The 16,745-nt window shown below is 36.1% G+C and overlaps 1 protein-coding gene across 9 annotated transcripts in view; it reads right to left on the bottom strand.

Moving 5' to 3' along the window:
• Window positions 1-14,203, bottom strand: part of dlg1 (MAGUK family member discs large 1) — a 327,809-nt gene extending 313,606 nt beyond the window's left edge. For 4 of the 9 annotated variants that reach the window (XM_018460685.1, XM_018460687.1, XM_018460686.1 and 1 more), the window contains exon 1: window positions 13,535-14,200. In XM_018460685.1, coding sequence (XP_018316187.1) covers window positions 13,535-13,952 — 418 coding nt within the window. In that variant the 5' untranslated portion in view covers window positions 13,953-14,200. Of the gene's footprint in view, window positions 1-13,534 lie in introns of all 9 variants that reach the window. The other 5 variants (XM_018460681.1, XM_018460682.1, XM_018460684.1 and 2 more) reach the window with 4 other exon arrangements.
• Between the last annotated feature and the right edge of the window lie 2,542 nt (window positions 14,204-16,745).

Raw genomic sequence — 16,745 nt, 5'->3', positions numbered from 1 at the left:
CACACACACACACACACACACACACACACACACACACACACACATACATTGAGAGATAATTATTTTCATTTGTTCTACTATTTTAGTAGATATACTAAAATTATTAAGAATACTATTATTATCTTGCACTGTTTTCTGTTTATCCTAATGACTATATCCTAATCATCGTAAAATAGAGAGATTGCCATAATGTGACTTGGATATTGCCAATCGACCGCAGGGCATCGTCTGAGTCTAAGTGCAGAGCATCGTATCTGTGCACAGCGGTTAATGGCTTTGCTGTGCAGTCAAATTTTGCTAAAAGGTAGCGATACAAGCTCCATAGCAACCTAAATACACGTGAATCGTATGGTTCACTAGAGAACATTGCAATTTTAACGTTAAGGTATAGTTATCGACATTATATATAAATCTGTGTTAAAACAACATTTATCAAATATTTAATATTATGTATACATTATAGTCGGTATTCAGAATTTCATTTCTAACTACAATATCACGCATTTAGGTTTACATGTAACATACAAGGTAATCTATATGGCTTAATACTCAATATTAATATACCCTACTGGCTGTTTGGATAATTACACGGCTAATTCAACAGATAGCACTTATAGTAAGTCGTACAGGCTGTCCGTTGATTCGATTGCATTAGTCTATTGCTCAATTTGTTCAATCTGTTATTATCAGTAAAGCAAAATGTGGAATGTCGTAGTCGTGATGTGATATTTCATAGGTAAATAATTGCTTTCTAGAAATACCAAGAGATGGTTATTAATTTCCACGGTTCATTTTATTGTAGCGTTGTACTTATGCTTTACAATACTGTATTATTTTATATTTTTGTCATAACATTTTGTTTATAATCAAAGAGAGGAAATTTTAATAGAGAGAGAATTCATATGGGCTAGGATGTGATCCTCTTAACGCTGCAAATGCTTCTTTGATTAATCAGAAGAAAGAATTTTATGAATTACCAAAAAATATTACAACGTGAATTGGATCGTATTCCTAGGTACACTGAGTGTACACATCGATTGTAATATTTTTCTTAGTATACTGTTATCCAGACTATGGAAATTCATCTGAAAGAAATCATGCAAGTATGTAGATAAATAAATAAGTAGATAAGTCAATTGCTTGGAAAATAGTTCTTTGTGTATTCTAAAATGTCAATAAACACATTAATATTAATAAATTTGTAATCTTATAAATGTAACATTGGATTACTTTATCTTCTATTCTTTTTTTACGATCAAGAGGGAAACATACTTAGGTCATATTGGGTATATATGTACTCAATATAATCTAAATGCTACTTTTTCTTAAAATTTTCATCCATAGATAAATTTGAAAATGTCTTATATATTCTTTAATATTCAGAAATGTGCCTTACCTTTCTTCTTTTAAATCTAATCATCAGTTTTCAATTTCGGATAGCAAAAAATTAAAAAAAATCGCAACGCTCAGGTAGGTCATATAGGATCTAGTTACTTTACTATAGAATTTTAAGAATAAAAACGCGTGTTCTAAATACGGGCATATCAATTTTACGTATTTTACAGTCAGATTAGTTTATCTGTATAATTATCTGTAATTATTTTATCATTAACATACATGTAACTAAATTATTTAAATATTCGCTATTAAGATCAAGATTAATGTATATATAACTAAGTTATTAATTAGCAAATTAGACATTTTTTCGGATATATCATAATTATATGATAATTATAACCATAAAATTATTTTATCTTTTTAGTTATCCATAAACTACTCATAATCGATTCATTTTTTTAAATACGAGCATTTATGGAAATGACCGGTCGGTTCATCGACGAATGGCTCTTCTCTAGAACTTGTTGAGGGCCTCGGATGGTCGGATGGCCTGTCCAATCCCTGTTCAAGATGCGGATCACGTTTATCGGATTATGCGGACGGAATGGCACATAGACAAATAGGTCGAGAAAGAGGGAGAGAGAGGGGGGAGGAGAGAGAGAGAGAGAGAGAGAGAGTTTGGTTGGTGGATTGTACACGGTGAAAAAAGGTGGGATGAGAAACACCTGAATACCCCAACGTTGATATTTCTACGGTTACGTTTTACAACCGGCGATTTAATTACGTATGCTTCGTTAGCACGTGACCACTACTCGACTTGCAAAAATCTGACATAAAGTCGGCGTGGTTGACGTGATTGCGTAAACAGCGTCGCTGACACGCGATGGCGTCCGATAAAAATAGTGGCAAACATTTATTACGCTGCTCGATGCAATGCTTTCCATGCATTTTTCAAATATTAATTGTCTTACTGCAAAGTGATATCTCACAATTTTGGATCGTCCCGAATTGTTTCGTTCAGTTATTTTGACTTTACTATATTTGTTAGTTAGTTCTGACAAAAATTAAATAAGCTGACAAATGGATATATATCTTTCTCTTCATTTCATTTCAGTCAAACATACGACGTTTACGAGGAACGGTGACGTAGCTGCCATTACTCTTAAATGAATAACGACTACTTTCTCATTTATTACGGACTGACACGTAAACATAGCGGTATTAATTAGTATGCCTATGTTTACTTTGGCTCGGACGCGCTGCGTTTTGCCTGCGTTATTCCCAACTTAGTTTCGATGATGAAACTACGTGGCGAAATAGTGCAATAAATGTGAGGATACTGAAATGAATGACATGTGCGTGTACTACATTTTTTTTATGTATATGATGATTAAAGAATAACCTAAATAATGTACCAATCGAATATAACCTATTTATTTATATTTTTCATATATTATCATAATTCTTATTATATATAACTGATTTTAACTTGTTTTTTGTACTCAAAATTGATAATTTTATAATAACTTAACACACACCAAGAGTTTTATAAGCTTCTTCTAAGAGGAAGATAATTATTTCACAAGCATTATTCTTTGAGTACTCTTCACTTCAGTATACATACATATATCTCTTTTATATTATCCTTTTGAGGAAGGTATAATATTACGACTTCCTCAAAGGATCTACCCGCTTTAATTTTCACCTTCGGTTTCTTCCTCTTAAATGAATAAGATCGATGAATCGCACCGAATATTTTCTACTATAAATTATGCACGCACGCACGCACGCACACACACACACATACACACACACACACACACACGTATATAAATTTCTAATAAAAAAATATATTGTATACAAGACGTCATCTAAAATTATAATCTGAAATATCTCCGATATTTTTAATAGGAAAATGTCTAAGATTTTATTTACTCCGAAAAGACAAAAATTATTACAAATAAAAAAATTTTTAAGATCATTATTTGCGAGATTTCATAGTCATTGTGATACAGCACTCACCTCAGAGGACCATTTGAAGGTCAACACATCGTACATGATTTATGTGTGCCTTTTTTGCTAGCTATAATATTGTAATAATAAAATTAAGTTATCTCATTTAAAATATTTCTGATGACCTTTAAATCCCGAAAATAATGATCTTAACAAATTTTTTTTACTTATACCTACTAATATTTATTTATTCGAGACAAATAAGTTTTTCCTTAGACATTTTCTCGTATCATGAAAAATGATGAAGATATTTCAGGTTCTGATGTCTAATGTTAGGTGACTCACTCTATATATATATATATATACACATATATATACACGTATAATCTTTCATGGCTGCACGAGAAACGATAACACGGGGGTTAATTCATTTTTAATCCCCGTTTGTCCCGCACGACGGACAGGATGCACGCGCGCTTGTTTATTTCTGACTTTCATCGAGTTTGCTAAATGATGGACCAAGATTATTGCATCTCGCACGTTCGTGAGTAATTAATTAATCGCGATAATCCTGTTCGCAAAAAAAAAACGTGATTTTGACGATGAGAGATTGGTGAGATATAAAATAAAATACAGTAATAATATGTTGCAAAATCGAAGAAATCGAATGCGAAGAAATCGTTTTTTGCAACAAAACATAATTTACGAAGAAACAAAAAATTATATATGTTGTGCATGTATAGTAATTTGCTTGTACTCTTCACATAGAGTTCATTAGTTAAGCCTTAATACCTTTAAATTTTGCGAATGTATCATGAAATTGAGGCACGTCAATGAAATTAAGCAACGGTTAATCTCCGAGAATTCTCCTTCATTCGAGAGTTCTCTTCCGAAAATGATCAAGTTTCATACAGTCGATGAAGTACATTGGATAAGATAAATGGTGGACGTCGTGCAGGGCCAGTAGTGTCTGAAGGTCGGTTACGCCACAGCAATTTATCAAACCCTTCATATTTATTATCGGATTCGCTACGGCATTGGTCGGTCGGCCGCACAGACTGACGCTGTTAATCGGTTTAAGCTAACGCCACGAAGATGAATTCGCTATCGCGATGGACGCAGCTTTATAATTACTCGCTGAGAATTATGCTCACCGTGATCAAATCGATGAAGGTATTAATACTTCATCGAATTTTTCCTCAATAACTCGACCATCATTCATCTCACCCAATATCGTCCCACACCCCTTTATTTCCGATAAATTTTTAATTGGTTTAAAGTTGAACAGAAACAATTTGCTTTTTCGATCGTATTTCATTTTATCGATTACAGCAAAATAAAGAGATGTGCAATATAATTTTAAATATAATATCACAGCAATTTGACGATTAATGTTCGACAAGCAAATTACCTGCCACGGGATTGACGAAGTAATTTTGGAAGAAACTGGGGATTCATAAATCAAGCTTGGAGTTAATAGCATAACATAGAGAACACATTAAGGTTTTGCATTTGCATAGGAGATGTATTATATCGTGAAATATCCGCAGAATGCAAATTACAATATTAAGATGAAACTTAAATTTATATAGTCTCTGAAATAGCAATCTCTTTTTAAATTGTGGAACGATCCGTGCAATCAATCAAAAAGTTACAAGAATTTCGTTGCGAAAGAGAGAAGAAGGATAGAGAAGGGAGGCGGAAAGTGAGAGATTTCCGTCAACGTCATACTCTCGAGGTGACATAATTACGTGGCGGTTCCAGGGGGACCGCCCCGCAGGAAGTCGGGACCTCGCAAGAGTCATAACGTATAATAATAGCTACTTAATCGCGAGAAATCGAGTTTCCTACGTGACATCGCAAGTCGAGCTTGGTGCTCGAGCGACATCTCCGAGACTACGACGCCGCGTCGCCAGAAACGCTGCCATTGTTGCCTGTTACGCACAGTGCCGTCGAGGTATTGTGCAAGAAATTTCATTTTACGGCCAGGATAGGTTTTTTTCGATGTGAGTGCAATGGTAGAGAGAGAAAGAGAGAAAGGCAGAGAAAGGGGGAGGGAGGGAGAGGAGGGACAAGAGAGAGAAAGAGAAATCCCGTATCGCGCTACTTCTTCTATTGTTTAGGAGTATTGTTGCCAAGGTGCAAGTAGGATGAACACAATTCCCACATCTATCATGCGTTGATTTTATATAGCACGATACGTTTTTTCGTTAGCGATTCCTGCAATTTATACCGTCAAAACTTTTGTGGCTTCAAACAATTTTATTTTTCGTAACGTGGAACGAAATGATTAAAAAAAAAAATGAAAAAGAATTCGAGACATCAACATGCCAATAGAGAATGCCGATTATTTTGCTCCTAGTTGATATATGGATCGCCTCGTCGTCTACGACAATGGATGTGTTATGAGTTAGACGCGAGTTAGCGATCGTGCGTGCCGATCGGGTGGCTGACGGATGCATTATTGCGTTTAGAGGAATGTCAGAAATGCAGCGGGTCGTGGCCGAGCACCGCATCGGGTGTAGACGCGATCCTAACGGGAACATTTGTGGGATTGCTCGACTTCGTTTCTTCGAATCCCGCGGGCCGAGCTCCACGGATGCATTCGTAGCTTTCGTCGTTGATTGCGATTCGCGATCCAGCCATTCTTGCACCGTCTCGTATACCGAGATGGGAAAGTACTCTGAACTGCGGCCGCAGTATGACTGCAGTAACGTCTGCTGTCTTGATAAAGCGAAATAAAGCAAAGTGCAATAATAATTACTTAAAATGACTGACAACACTTCCAATTATATCTCGTTATGAATGCGCTTAATAAAGAAAATTTTATTCGTAAAATATATATAACATTAATACTCGCATCTTTTATCAGTAATTGTGATAATGCTAGGTCCATTTTTTGTCGCATTATCTTCTTGCATTATCTTGAACACAGTGTGGCATAATGTACATTGTTAATATCTAGCGCGACATAGCAAAAATAAAAGTGTAATAAAACGCGAGAGAATGAATGTTACTTCATAATGCGCTTTTGTTTAAACTTGTACATACCATAATACAGTATCTTTTTTGAATCTGAAATATTATCTTTGTTTTCAAGTTAAGAAGAGAAAAGCACAGTGCGATAAAGTATTTCTTTTTCAAGTAATAGAGCGAGAATGATACAATCTGCACTACACACATTTTCGAGAAATTGATATGATTCTTTCATATTCAGCAGATTAGAATGTCAACACTCTACATATAGGCAAGTAACCATTAAATTATATGACTTTCATGTAATGTGTGTTTATACGTTGCTAAACGCAATAAGCTTGGAATCATGGCGAATAATTATTGCTCAAACTATTATACTCGTGACCTTCATATGAAAACGTCAGTATCTTCATTAGCACTAATTATCCATTCAGTCTGCGACGTCGTTCATGTGAGCATAATACTGCGCGAGCAGACGCTAAAAGGCAAATTTAGTTATACATACCCAAATTAATATGACACGTCGAATTGTTATGCGGCTGTGGATAATTAGCCGCATTCCATCTTGCTGTATACATCTCTGTGAATTATTTCCGTAAAATTCATGTGAATTTTGCATGTATGTACGCGTTATCTCTATTATGTACTCGTATATAATATAGTATATACCCATCATGGGCATAGCCAAGGGAGGGGGAGGCAAGGAGACTGATGCTCCTATTCTTAAATTTTAAAGAACAAAATAATATTTAAAAAATTATAAAATATAAACTAAGGTCGTTATAAGTATAAACAATAATCGAGCCTTTTACAGTTGAAGCATATAATATAAGAACGATACAAGACTCGATTTAAACATCAATTTTAATTTCAAAGTGCATATAGCATATAAAAAACGTTTCGGAACGATCGGTCCCTCTTCAGTTAAATAGATAATGTAATGACAATTTACATGAGTCGGTGAGTAGTTGACAACGGACGATGTAAATTTGACTGTCGCAATGTGATTTTCTTCGTTATTGTTGGTTATGATGTGTATGTGAAGTCATATCGATAAAACGTGTGGTCGGAGAAGTGTAATACAATTTTGTTCTTTCAGATCTAAATGAACGATGTAATATGATGTCATAGTGTCACTTGCTGTCTTTTTGATGCAGTTGTATCACTGAACTATCGTTATTATGCGAGATTCATTGACATAAAATTGATGACGTTTTTTTTTTTTTTTTTTGAGATGAGTGAACAGGAACACCACGTCGACACGTTCGTGATTGCAAGGCTTGAATTCAAATTTAAAAAATTATACATTTACGGACTAGGTTTAATGAGTATTCACAAGAAATTAATTTTGGAAAAGAAGAAAGAATTGGAGGTGAAAATTATGGAAAGATTTCCTGAGAATCAAAGACCGCTAATGTTATAAATTTGTTTTTCTCTCTCTCTCTCTCTATTGTAGTTTGAAGAATCAGTTTATCATTTCAAGAAAAAAATATAAAGTAAATTAAATATATGTAATTCTGTGATTTACCTGCTAGGAATTAATTAAAAATAATAATATATAAACAAAATCAATCCATACCACTTAGCTACTCCCCCCCCCCCTCCGGGTTCAAAATTTTCAATTCTAATTTGCCCCCGCCTCTCAAACAAAATTCTAGCTACTTACATACACCCATTTGTAATAACAAGAGGAAACGAAAGTTAAAATTTTCTTAAACAGATTCATTACATTTTGTTTGAAGTTGTTATCATAATAATATCTGCATTTAGAATAGAAAACAGTCAGCATACGAGAAAGATTTACGACAAAGGAGATTGTTCCTTATAATGGAGCGTGGAGGTAGTCTTTGGAGGAGCGTGGAGGTTGTGCGATGTTCGACAAGACAGAACGAGTTTGTTCGCGAAAGTGATGGCAGCGTCGAACAAGCACCGCTAATTGCTTTGTAGAAAAGGGGGAGGTAGAGAGGGGGGAGGGGGAGTGTAAGTTAATTGGTGCAGTTAGTTTAGTAAGGGTCGAAACTTAGAAGTGAATATAGCTCACTGTGCGATATGGTGAAATATAGGACTCCCCGCATCTCCTATCGTCTTTTATTGGTCATTAGGTTCTTCCAACGCGCGGCTTTGAATCGATTTTTCCTTAACGAAAATTTTATCCGATTTATCTTTTACTTTTCCGATACCTAAGCTTATATATCGAATCTATCAATCAGTGTCTTCAAATCTTGAGTTTCAGAAAACTAAAAATTAAATCCTAATTGGGATAACTTTAGAATTAAATCTATACATTTATTTTTAATTAATTCCAATTCTATTGAGAGATACGTTACAACCTTTCAATAATTTTATAAGAAACAAAGAAATTTTAATATATAAATTTGGTGAAGAAATCAAAGATCGACAAGTATATGCACAAAATGCTCTACATATACAAAGAAAACTATACGCACGGTACTGTACAATAATCATGTCCAACAATAGATATTAATATTCAAGAAGCTTGTTTTTTGTAACGTATGAAAATATTTTTCGGAATAATTCAAGATTTAATTTAAATAATAAATTATTCTTTATATTACAGCAACAAAATATTGTGATGTTTTAATATAGATCTATTAAAAAGAGAGCATACTTTTCATTTTCCTACTATATATAGTAGGAACGTAATTAAATGTGTATATAAGATTTAATTAATTTAATTAATTTCGAGAAATGACAGGAAAGAAGAGAGAGAGAAGAGGGAAAAATGGCTTTTTCTATGTAATTAAAAAATAATTTCAACATAAAATAATAACAACTTTAAACAAAATGTAATTAGATTAATATGTTGTTTATATATATGATGTCCGCCTTTACATTTCTCCATGCTAACTTTAATTTTCAAAATGAAATTCTGAAATCTGTGAGATATGATGACTAATTGCAGAAATTTTCGCAGGAAATTTTATGGAGCGTCTGAATGAAACTAGTGAGAATTCTCGGATGTAAAATTATAACTTTTGAGGCGGAAGATCCTGCGCGGATAATCGATTGAAAGTAGCTCGCAAATTGCTTTTCTCGGCGAGCTTCTTTCGACCATCTTCCGCGCATTTAATCGTAACAGCAACGAATAATAGTCGCGCCTAATGTTCTCTAAAAGTTTTTAGAGAGTGATTTTAGAAAAAGTAATTCGGTCATGAAATTGTAGGAACATAGGAACAACTATTACCGTCAATTTAATGTTCGTACAAATGGAAGAATCGATTATACAAAAATATGGTAAACAGTGTGCATACATAATATTTAAATAATTTACTCGAGATAGTTTACGCGTACAAAATTTCGAAATTTCGCTCGTTGTAGAAAATGCGAAGAAATGTTTCGTCTACCATTAAATGATGTAATTAACATTTTATTGCAAATTTATAAACCACGGAAAATAATATTTTCTTACTGACAATTATTTTATAAATCTTATTTAAACAAAATATTCCCGTTTTTCCCCGCATATAGTATACGAAGAACTTAAAACATTTCGTCAGAATATATACACAAGATAGCGGTTAAAATTAAAACTGAGACAAACGTTTGAAATTGGTGCAGCCTTTGTCCTTTGACTATGAAAGTACTGAAATAGCTTTTCCAGCTTTCCCAGCTTTTCCGGGTACCTCGATTACGTTTGTTGAATATCTTTCTCAACAAGATTATTTGCGAAAGATTATTTTTTAGTAACAAATACTAATAAACATTTATAAATATGTCAATCACGTTTCCAGTGATTGCACTACTCTCTGATCATAATGCTTTAATTTTCTTTGTTAACTCATATGTTGCGTTGTTTATTTCATAAATAATTGATTTCGGATCGAATCTATAATTAAAAGAATATTTAAATGTAAATCAATTTCTACGTCTTATAATGAATAGTATTAATGAATAGTGAAGAGTACATTATTATTTCACAGATAATTGTGAAATTCCCTTTTAATATAACATGTCACGTACGCAGAATGCGTGTTGAGCGGCTTCAGAAAGAGACTTTTTTAATTATACTCATTAGTACAGCATAGCGACAGACACTGGTTCGCCTAACTACCTTTATTTTTACGAAATTACAGCACACATACCAGACACATATATGTATATTCAAAATTACGAAAAGGCATACCTCTTTTGTCTGTCACAATCGTTTAATGGCATCTAATTGGCTCAAATCTTTTTTAAGCAAAATTTTGCTTCAGTGTAAAGCTTCGAATAAAAAACAATACCCGAATAAAAAACTTCCATTAAAGAGAAGAATTATATTAAGGTTTGATAGACGATCATTTTATTGCGGAGATATATCCAAGAAACTGAAGTTTTCCTCTGTTTCTTCCTTTATAATGCTTCCTTCCAATTATCATATTTGATATTACAATTCCGCAATCTGAGAGAAAGATAATATACTCAACTCAAAGTGCAATTGGTTCCGAGGTATCACGTATCGTTTAAATTATTTTCAGTTAGAGAACCTTGTATCTACGGAAAAATTGCGTCCTGGGGCAGAACGCGCCGCTGTTATTATCACAAAAGTCCAAAACTTTTTTCCGATCTTCCTTCCTCTGTCCCCTACTTTCTCAACATGTTCTTCCGTTCCATTTTATCTAACCCCTCTGTGTCCCCGCGGGATGCTGCAGGCTGGATGGAAGATAATAAACTCGAAACAATACGGCGGCCACCGTTCCAACACAACACGAACATGCTTTCAGCTTTAAAGCGCGATATCGCCGAGTCACCGTTATACCGTACGCAAGGAGAACTATTTCATAACTAGGTCGTATGTGATGCACATATGCGTGTTGGTGTCAGTGCGGCCACAGACTGATGTGAAACAAAGAGAGAAAGGAGACAATCCGGCAGACAAGAGGTTCTTTTCTCTCCTCATCTGTCGCTCTATCCGGAAAAGCTTTGCAGATTTTAGTTACACACATCGCGGTGTAACTAGCAGACACGCAAAAGCGCGCCTTTGTCGGCACGACGCACGACTGAGGTGATTTTTCAACAAGAATAAAAAATTTACTGACCCTCTTTCCGGCTCATCTGTTTTTAACTCCGGTAATATCCGGTTCCTCTTTTTTTCTTATCGCGATCACGATGACAAATAAAATTGTACTTGTAGTGTGTGTGTTACCTAGACTTAAACAAATTCTCAGTTAATTTTTTAAATATTAACTGTCCTCAGTTCGTTTTACTGTGTATGCTCATGTAATAATCTACAGGAGTCTACATGAATAGACATAAATTAATCCTGTTATTGTAGACTAAAGTCGAGACTTTCACTTGAATACTAGTAGTAAGTAACTCTCGTCGCCGTCTGTTAATGTACGTACTTGAAAGACTAATGCTTGCTAAGCTTCAGCTGTGTGCTAAGAACGACTGTTACAATAATCCGACAATGACTCGCTCATCTGTTAAACTCCGTCTTGCACGGTAACATGTGTTAGCGTCTCGTATGCTATCTCATAGCGTTTTCCAGTTCAAGACTACCGTGATGAAAAGCCAGTTAACATTTGCTATTCACGATCTGAATCTGTAAGATAAATAACAATCAGAAAGTTGTTGAAATTAAATAGCTGTTACTTTGTGTAACGTGCATGAAATGAAGTGAATATTATACTACAAAAAAAACCTGTCATTTTTATTAGAATATAAATAAATATTGTTATATAAACTTGTAAAAATAATTATAAAAGGGATAAAAATTTGTCTAATTGCTCAATAATATGTATATGATCTCTAAATCATCATTTGAGATTTCATAAATCGAGGTGCTTTTAAAAATTATTGAATACATTTTCTAGTATTAGTAATTGTATCTTCGAATTCCAGATAAATTTCTTTCATGGAAATGACTGCTCATACCGAGATCTTTTGAATATATATTACTGATTATGAATCATGTAATCAACCAAAAAGCTTTTACATTTATTATATTTATTTTTATAAGTTTACATATCAAGATATATATTCTTTTTTTACTGTGTATTCTTAAAAACGTGATATTTAATTCATTTCATTCCGTCCACATTCATAATAAAATCACAACTATTAATTTTAGACATTTCCCGATTGTCATTACATCATCGTCATTAGTTTGACATATCGAGGTTGATTTTTCAAGCTTTCGCGAACATTTAGACGAATGGGGAAAAGGCCTTGTGCTGCTCATAGAACAATAACAACGTCGCATAAAAGCCGCGTGAAACAAACTCCACAACTCGCATAATATAGTCGCGGCTGGCAGATGAAGGGCGTTGATAAATACCATACAACAGTTCGTTGGCAGCTTCCTTTATGCGCGAATCGCATCACAAACGGAAGTTCCATTTGATTTTCCAACAGACATTATCATGCGGCGCGCGTCGATCGGACTGTACTACTTTTTATAAATCTTTTTTATTATCCGCACAATACTGCTCTGAAATGCACGAGCGCGCCTCATCCATCACTGTCTCATCGATAATATTTCCTAACGAGCGAGCGCTTTACGTTTTGGCTGCATCACGACACGTACTCGGCAAAGTTTTCTTATGCTCCTGCAATATGCCGGGGCCGCATTACCGTAGCAAGATCGAAAAACGGAAGTGCAAGAACTTTTTGAATTTACGGCGGAGAAGCGACTGGAATCGAAGTAGGTCGCGTTCCAGGATAGTCCGTGAGAAAGGGGAATAAACGAAACAAGCTACTTGTGTACTCGACGTGTTATGACGATTGTATGTCGATAATTCCCGTCATACATTATACTGCGACGTGTTTTACATTTAACAGCACTCTGCATATCAGCAACGTTTAGTCGTATTTCAAGCTATCGAGAATGCGAGGGAGTTGCATGTTGCATCAGATTCGTTTCTTTCTTTCGAAACGATTTCTCTTATTATCGCGCGTTGGTGTTTTCGCGATACGAACAATAGAAGTCACGCACCGTCGGGTATATTCCGTACAATTCCTGTAAAAGTTTCATGTCTTTGCTTCTATTCCTTATGGAACACGAAACTTTTCCAAGAAACTTACATTCGAGCAGTTGAGAGACAATAGACTTTCGAAAAGCGCGTATTAATAAAAAATGAGCATAATGCACACGGTATGCGATTTATAGTTTGAAGTGAAAGAATTAAAACTCTTTTTGTCTCATACAACGAAAAATTATATTCTACAAAATTTAATGATTTTCCGATATTAAAGAAGTATATTATTTAATTAAAAAATCGGCCCGATAAAAGTAACTGATAAAGAGACATGAAAAACACTCTACCTTCTTTTGCCTGAACGTATCCGTGCACTTCACAGTAACTTCCGGCCGGACCAGCCGCTCCAGGAGTGTCCAGCGTGAAGAGGGTGTTGGCGGAAGAGCTGACGCCGTCATCGGACATCGTCTGCAACAAGCTGGTAGCCTGTGATAGGGTACGTTGCTGCTGGTGATGCTGGTGGTGATGATGATGGTGCTGCTGCTGTTGCTGCTGCAACTGCACCTGCTGCTGATGCTGTTGCTGCTGCTGTGCGAGCATCTCTTCGTGCCGACATTTCGAGCAACGACGCATCTCGGAGCGGACGCGCAGCAGCCAAACCATGCCGAAAAGCGCCATAGCAACCTCGAGACCCGCTGACCTCGATGGGTGCTTCATGCTCGCGGGGTCAAGGTCATCGAGGCTCCGGGAGCCAGCGCGACACATATCACCGACTTCGGTGCGGATTTATCCAGCTCCCTTTCTTTCTTTCTGCACCTTCTTCCCTCCCCTCTCTTTAACGCGCGCTCCTAATTTTATAGGATTGCGATTGTAATTAAACAAACATGGAATGACGAGTGCCGATGTCTTTCTTAAATTGCGTCATCGACGTTACTCTCATATTTCTCTTTCAATCTTGTGATATAACAGAATTATTAGGCTGTCATTGGCAGTGGATCGTTATCCTCGAGAAACGATTACTTAGATTAAAATTGAAATCAGAATCTCGCCTAATTTCGTAGTCTGTTGAATATTAACCATTATCGCTTATTGGACTTTACTGTTTCTCAAGAGAGATCAGTGTTCACATTGGCAGCTTCCGATATTTGTCGCGTAGTATCCTCCTTCCTAACCTGATCTCAAAGTTCTCACGTCGATGTTACCACGCTACAGAGAAGTTAATTTCACTCGTTCGTTACAAAATAGTCGGAATCAATGGACGATCTCGTTCACATCTCGTTGACTTTACTCTCCGACAATTTTATCTAGTAGGAATTAAGATCTCTGTTCTGTAAATGTCTCTCCGGAGGTAGAGACAGCTTGACGCTTCATATTTTTTGTGAACTTATCTTGATAAGTATGTCCCGTAATTTTGGACAAAAGATATTCAATAAAACGTACGCGGTCAAATTACACCGATTCTTCTTTCTTCTACCGTTCTCAAACTCATAAAGCTCGACTTATGGATGACCGAAAAATGAGCACATGATGGGCAAGGCACCGTTCTTTACGAAGACTGGTCGTTAAGTGTCTGAGCGATGGATTTAATGTTGATAGATCAGAATTTTATTTTCCTTTTATATAAAGGAACTATCTCTTACGTCATTTTATAAATTCTTCCAAATTTTTAAAGATTTAAAATCTGTAAACTGTGTTGAGTAATTTCAAAGATCTGTAAACAAATCTAGTTCCTTCTGTTTAATCAATTCTTCTGCAAATTGAAATATTAATAATCCATGTCGAATTACAGGCGTTTCCATCTACTGGCGGTTTATTTTATTCGTTCTTTAATAAACGCTTATTAATTAGGCAGTAGTTATCCGATCAGAAGGAAAACAGCTGGTAATTTCTTGATTAACAATCCGCTTTTCTTTCCAGCGGAGCGAGAAAGAATTTTTCGAGCTTGAGGGCTCGTATAAATATTAGAGCGAATCAACCAAAGCACCAGTTCTTTCGCGTATCAACGAGAAGAATAAAATAAAGATAATCGATACTGCCTTAATACGGAAGAAAGTTAAGCGATTGGTCCCGGGCGTACTTCGACGACGATGATACTTTTATAAAAGTACAAAAGACGTCCGTCTCCGAATGGTCGAGAACGTAGATCCTCCCATATTTCTCAGGAACTATTTCGTAATTACCGCCCGCTTCCAGATCGTGGCTACGCCTTACTCTTCCAATTTTCAGTGACCGAGATCTGTCCTTAGATATCGTCTCTGGCGATTTCTGTCATCTCCATTTCTTCTTCCATTAGATTCCTCGTGGTCCATCGAGCTACGTAATGCTGACGTTCCTACTTTCTCTCTTTCTCTTTTTCTCTCTTGATAGCGCACTGGAAACGCGATTCCGTCCCATCGGGACGTGTACTTTCGATCGCGTGGTTGTCTCACTCCTCACGCATGAGTGAATTTCGCTCGACGTTCATCCCCAATTGACGGGAAAGAGGGATAGATGTGGGGATGGAAAAGCGTTCGATATAACGGTCAACTTACTCCTTTTTCGTACTTTCTTCGCTTTCTATGCGGTTACGTGCGCGAGCAAAAGGTAGCTTTTCGACCCCATACGTAATTCTTCCTTTAAAATCTCGAAAAAAGATACCCTTGACAATCGTGGTGACAGCGGGAAATTGGACACACTTGGGCAAATGGATCCTACTCTTGTGATCGGAGGATTTAGCTAAAACGGACCCTCATGTGAAGTGGGCTACTTGGATTCAAACAGCAGCTCGTTATCAATTCCTGTCGAGTCCGAGTCTGACTGAATGGGTTCACTTCTGTCAAACTGTCGATGTACGTTCGCAGAAGCTCCGACGGCCCGTATTTCAGCGATGATTCGACTTTAATGACGGTAATATTAATTTCGTCAATTTATTCACGATTTTATTTTAGGATTACTTCGCAAGTTAATCACGCAAACCTCAAGATAAAAATTTTTTTTTAAATACGTTTCTGAATCCTATCTCTTTTATTAATTTTAAATTCATCTGTCTCTTGTGGCTTACTCAGAATCCTCTTGAACAGAATCGATTAGTATCATTCGGAACATCCGCATGTCGCTTCGTGCTTTTCCAAATAAATGATGTTTGCCACTGAATATCACATCAAGATCGATTCTTCTCAACAAAGAAATCCTAGAATCTGCAAGTACGCTTTTTGGAAAAGCGACTGCTTCACTTTATACGCATGAACGGATGAAGCGTTATTCCGAGGATGCAGCAGTCCGGGTTGATATTCGACGATAACGCGGCTTTCCGGACGTGAAAAGGAGTTTCAAGAGGTTTGCGGGTGAAAACCATTGGTGAAGAAGGCTCGATAAGTGACCGGTTTCTTTTTCTTCGGGTCGTCGGTTCGGCCGCGATACTTCCCTTTTGGAAAGCTCTGCAGCCTTAGATTTTCGGTCGATACTTCTCCAGTCTACCCTAGAAAAGTCGTGGAAGAAACCTTCGAGCGTTACCGATGCGAGAGAAGCGCGATCGATTTCGTTCGCGAACTCGTTGCTCGCTCGAGGAGAATTTTTCAA

Source organism: Mycetomoellerius zeteki, unplaced genomic scaffold (assembly GCF_001594055.1).
Source record: "Mycetomoellerius zeteki isolate Tzet28-1 unplaced genomic scaffold, Tzet1.0 scaffold96, whole genome shotgun sequence".
Taxonomy (NCBI): Eukaryota; Metazoa; Arthropoda; class Insecta; order Hymenoptera; family Formicidae; genus Mycetomoellerius; species Mycetomoellerius zeteki.
This window is presented reverse-complemented; position numbering and strand designations above follow the sequence as displayed.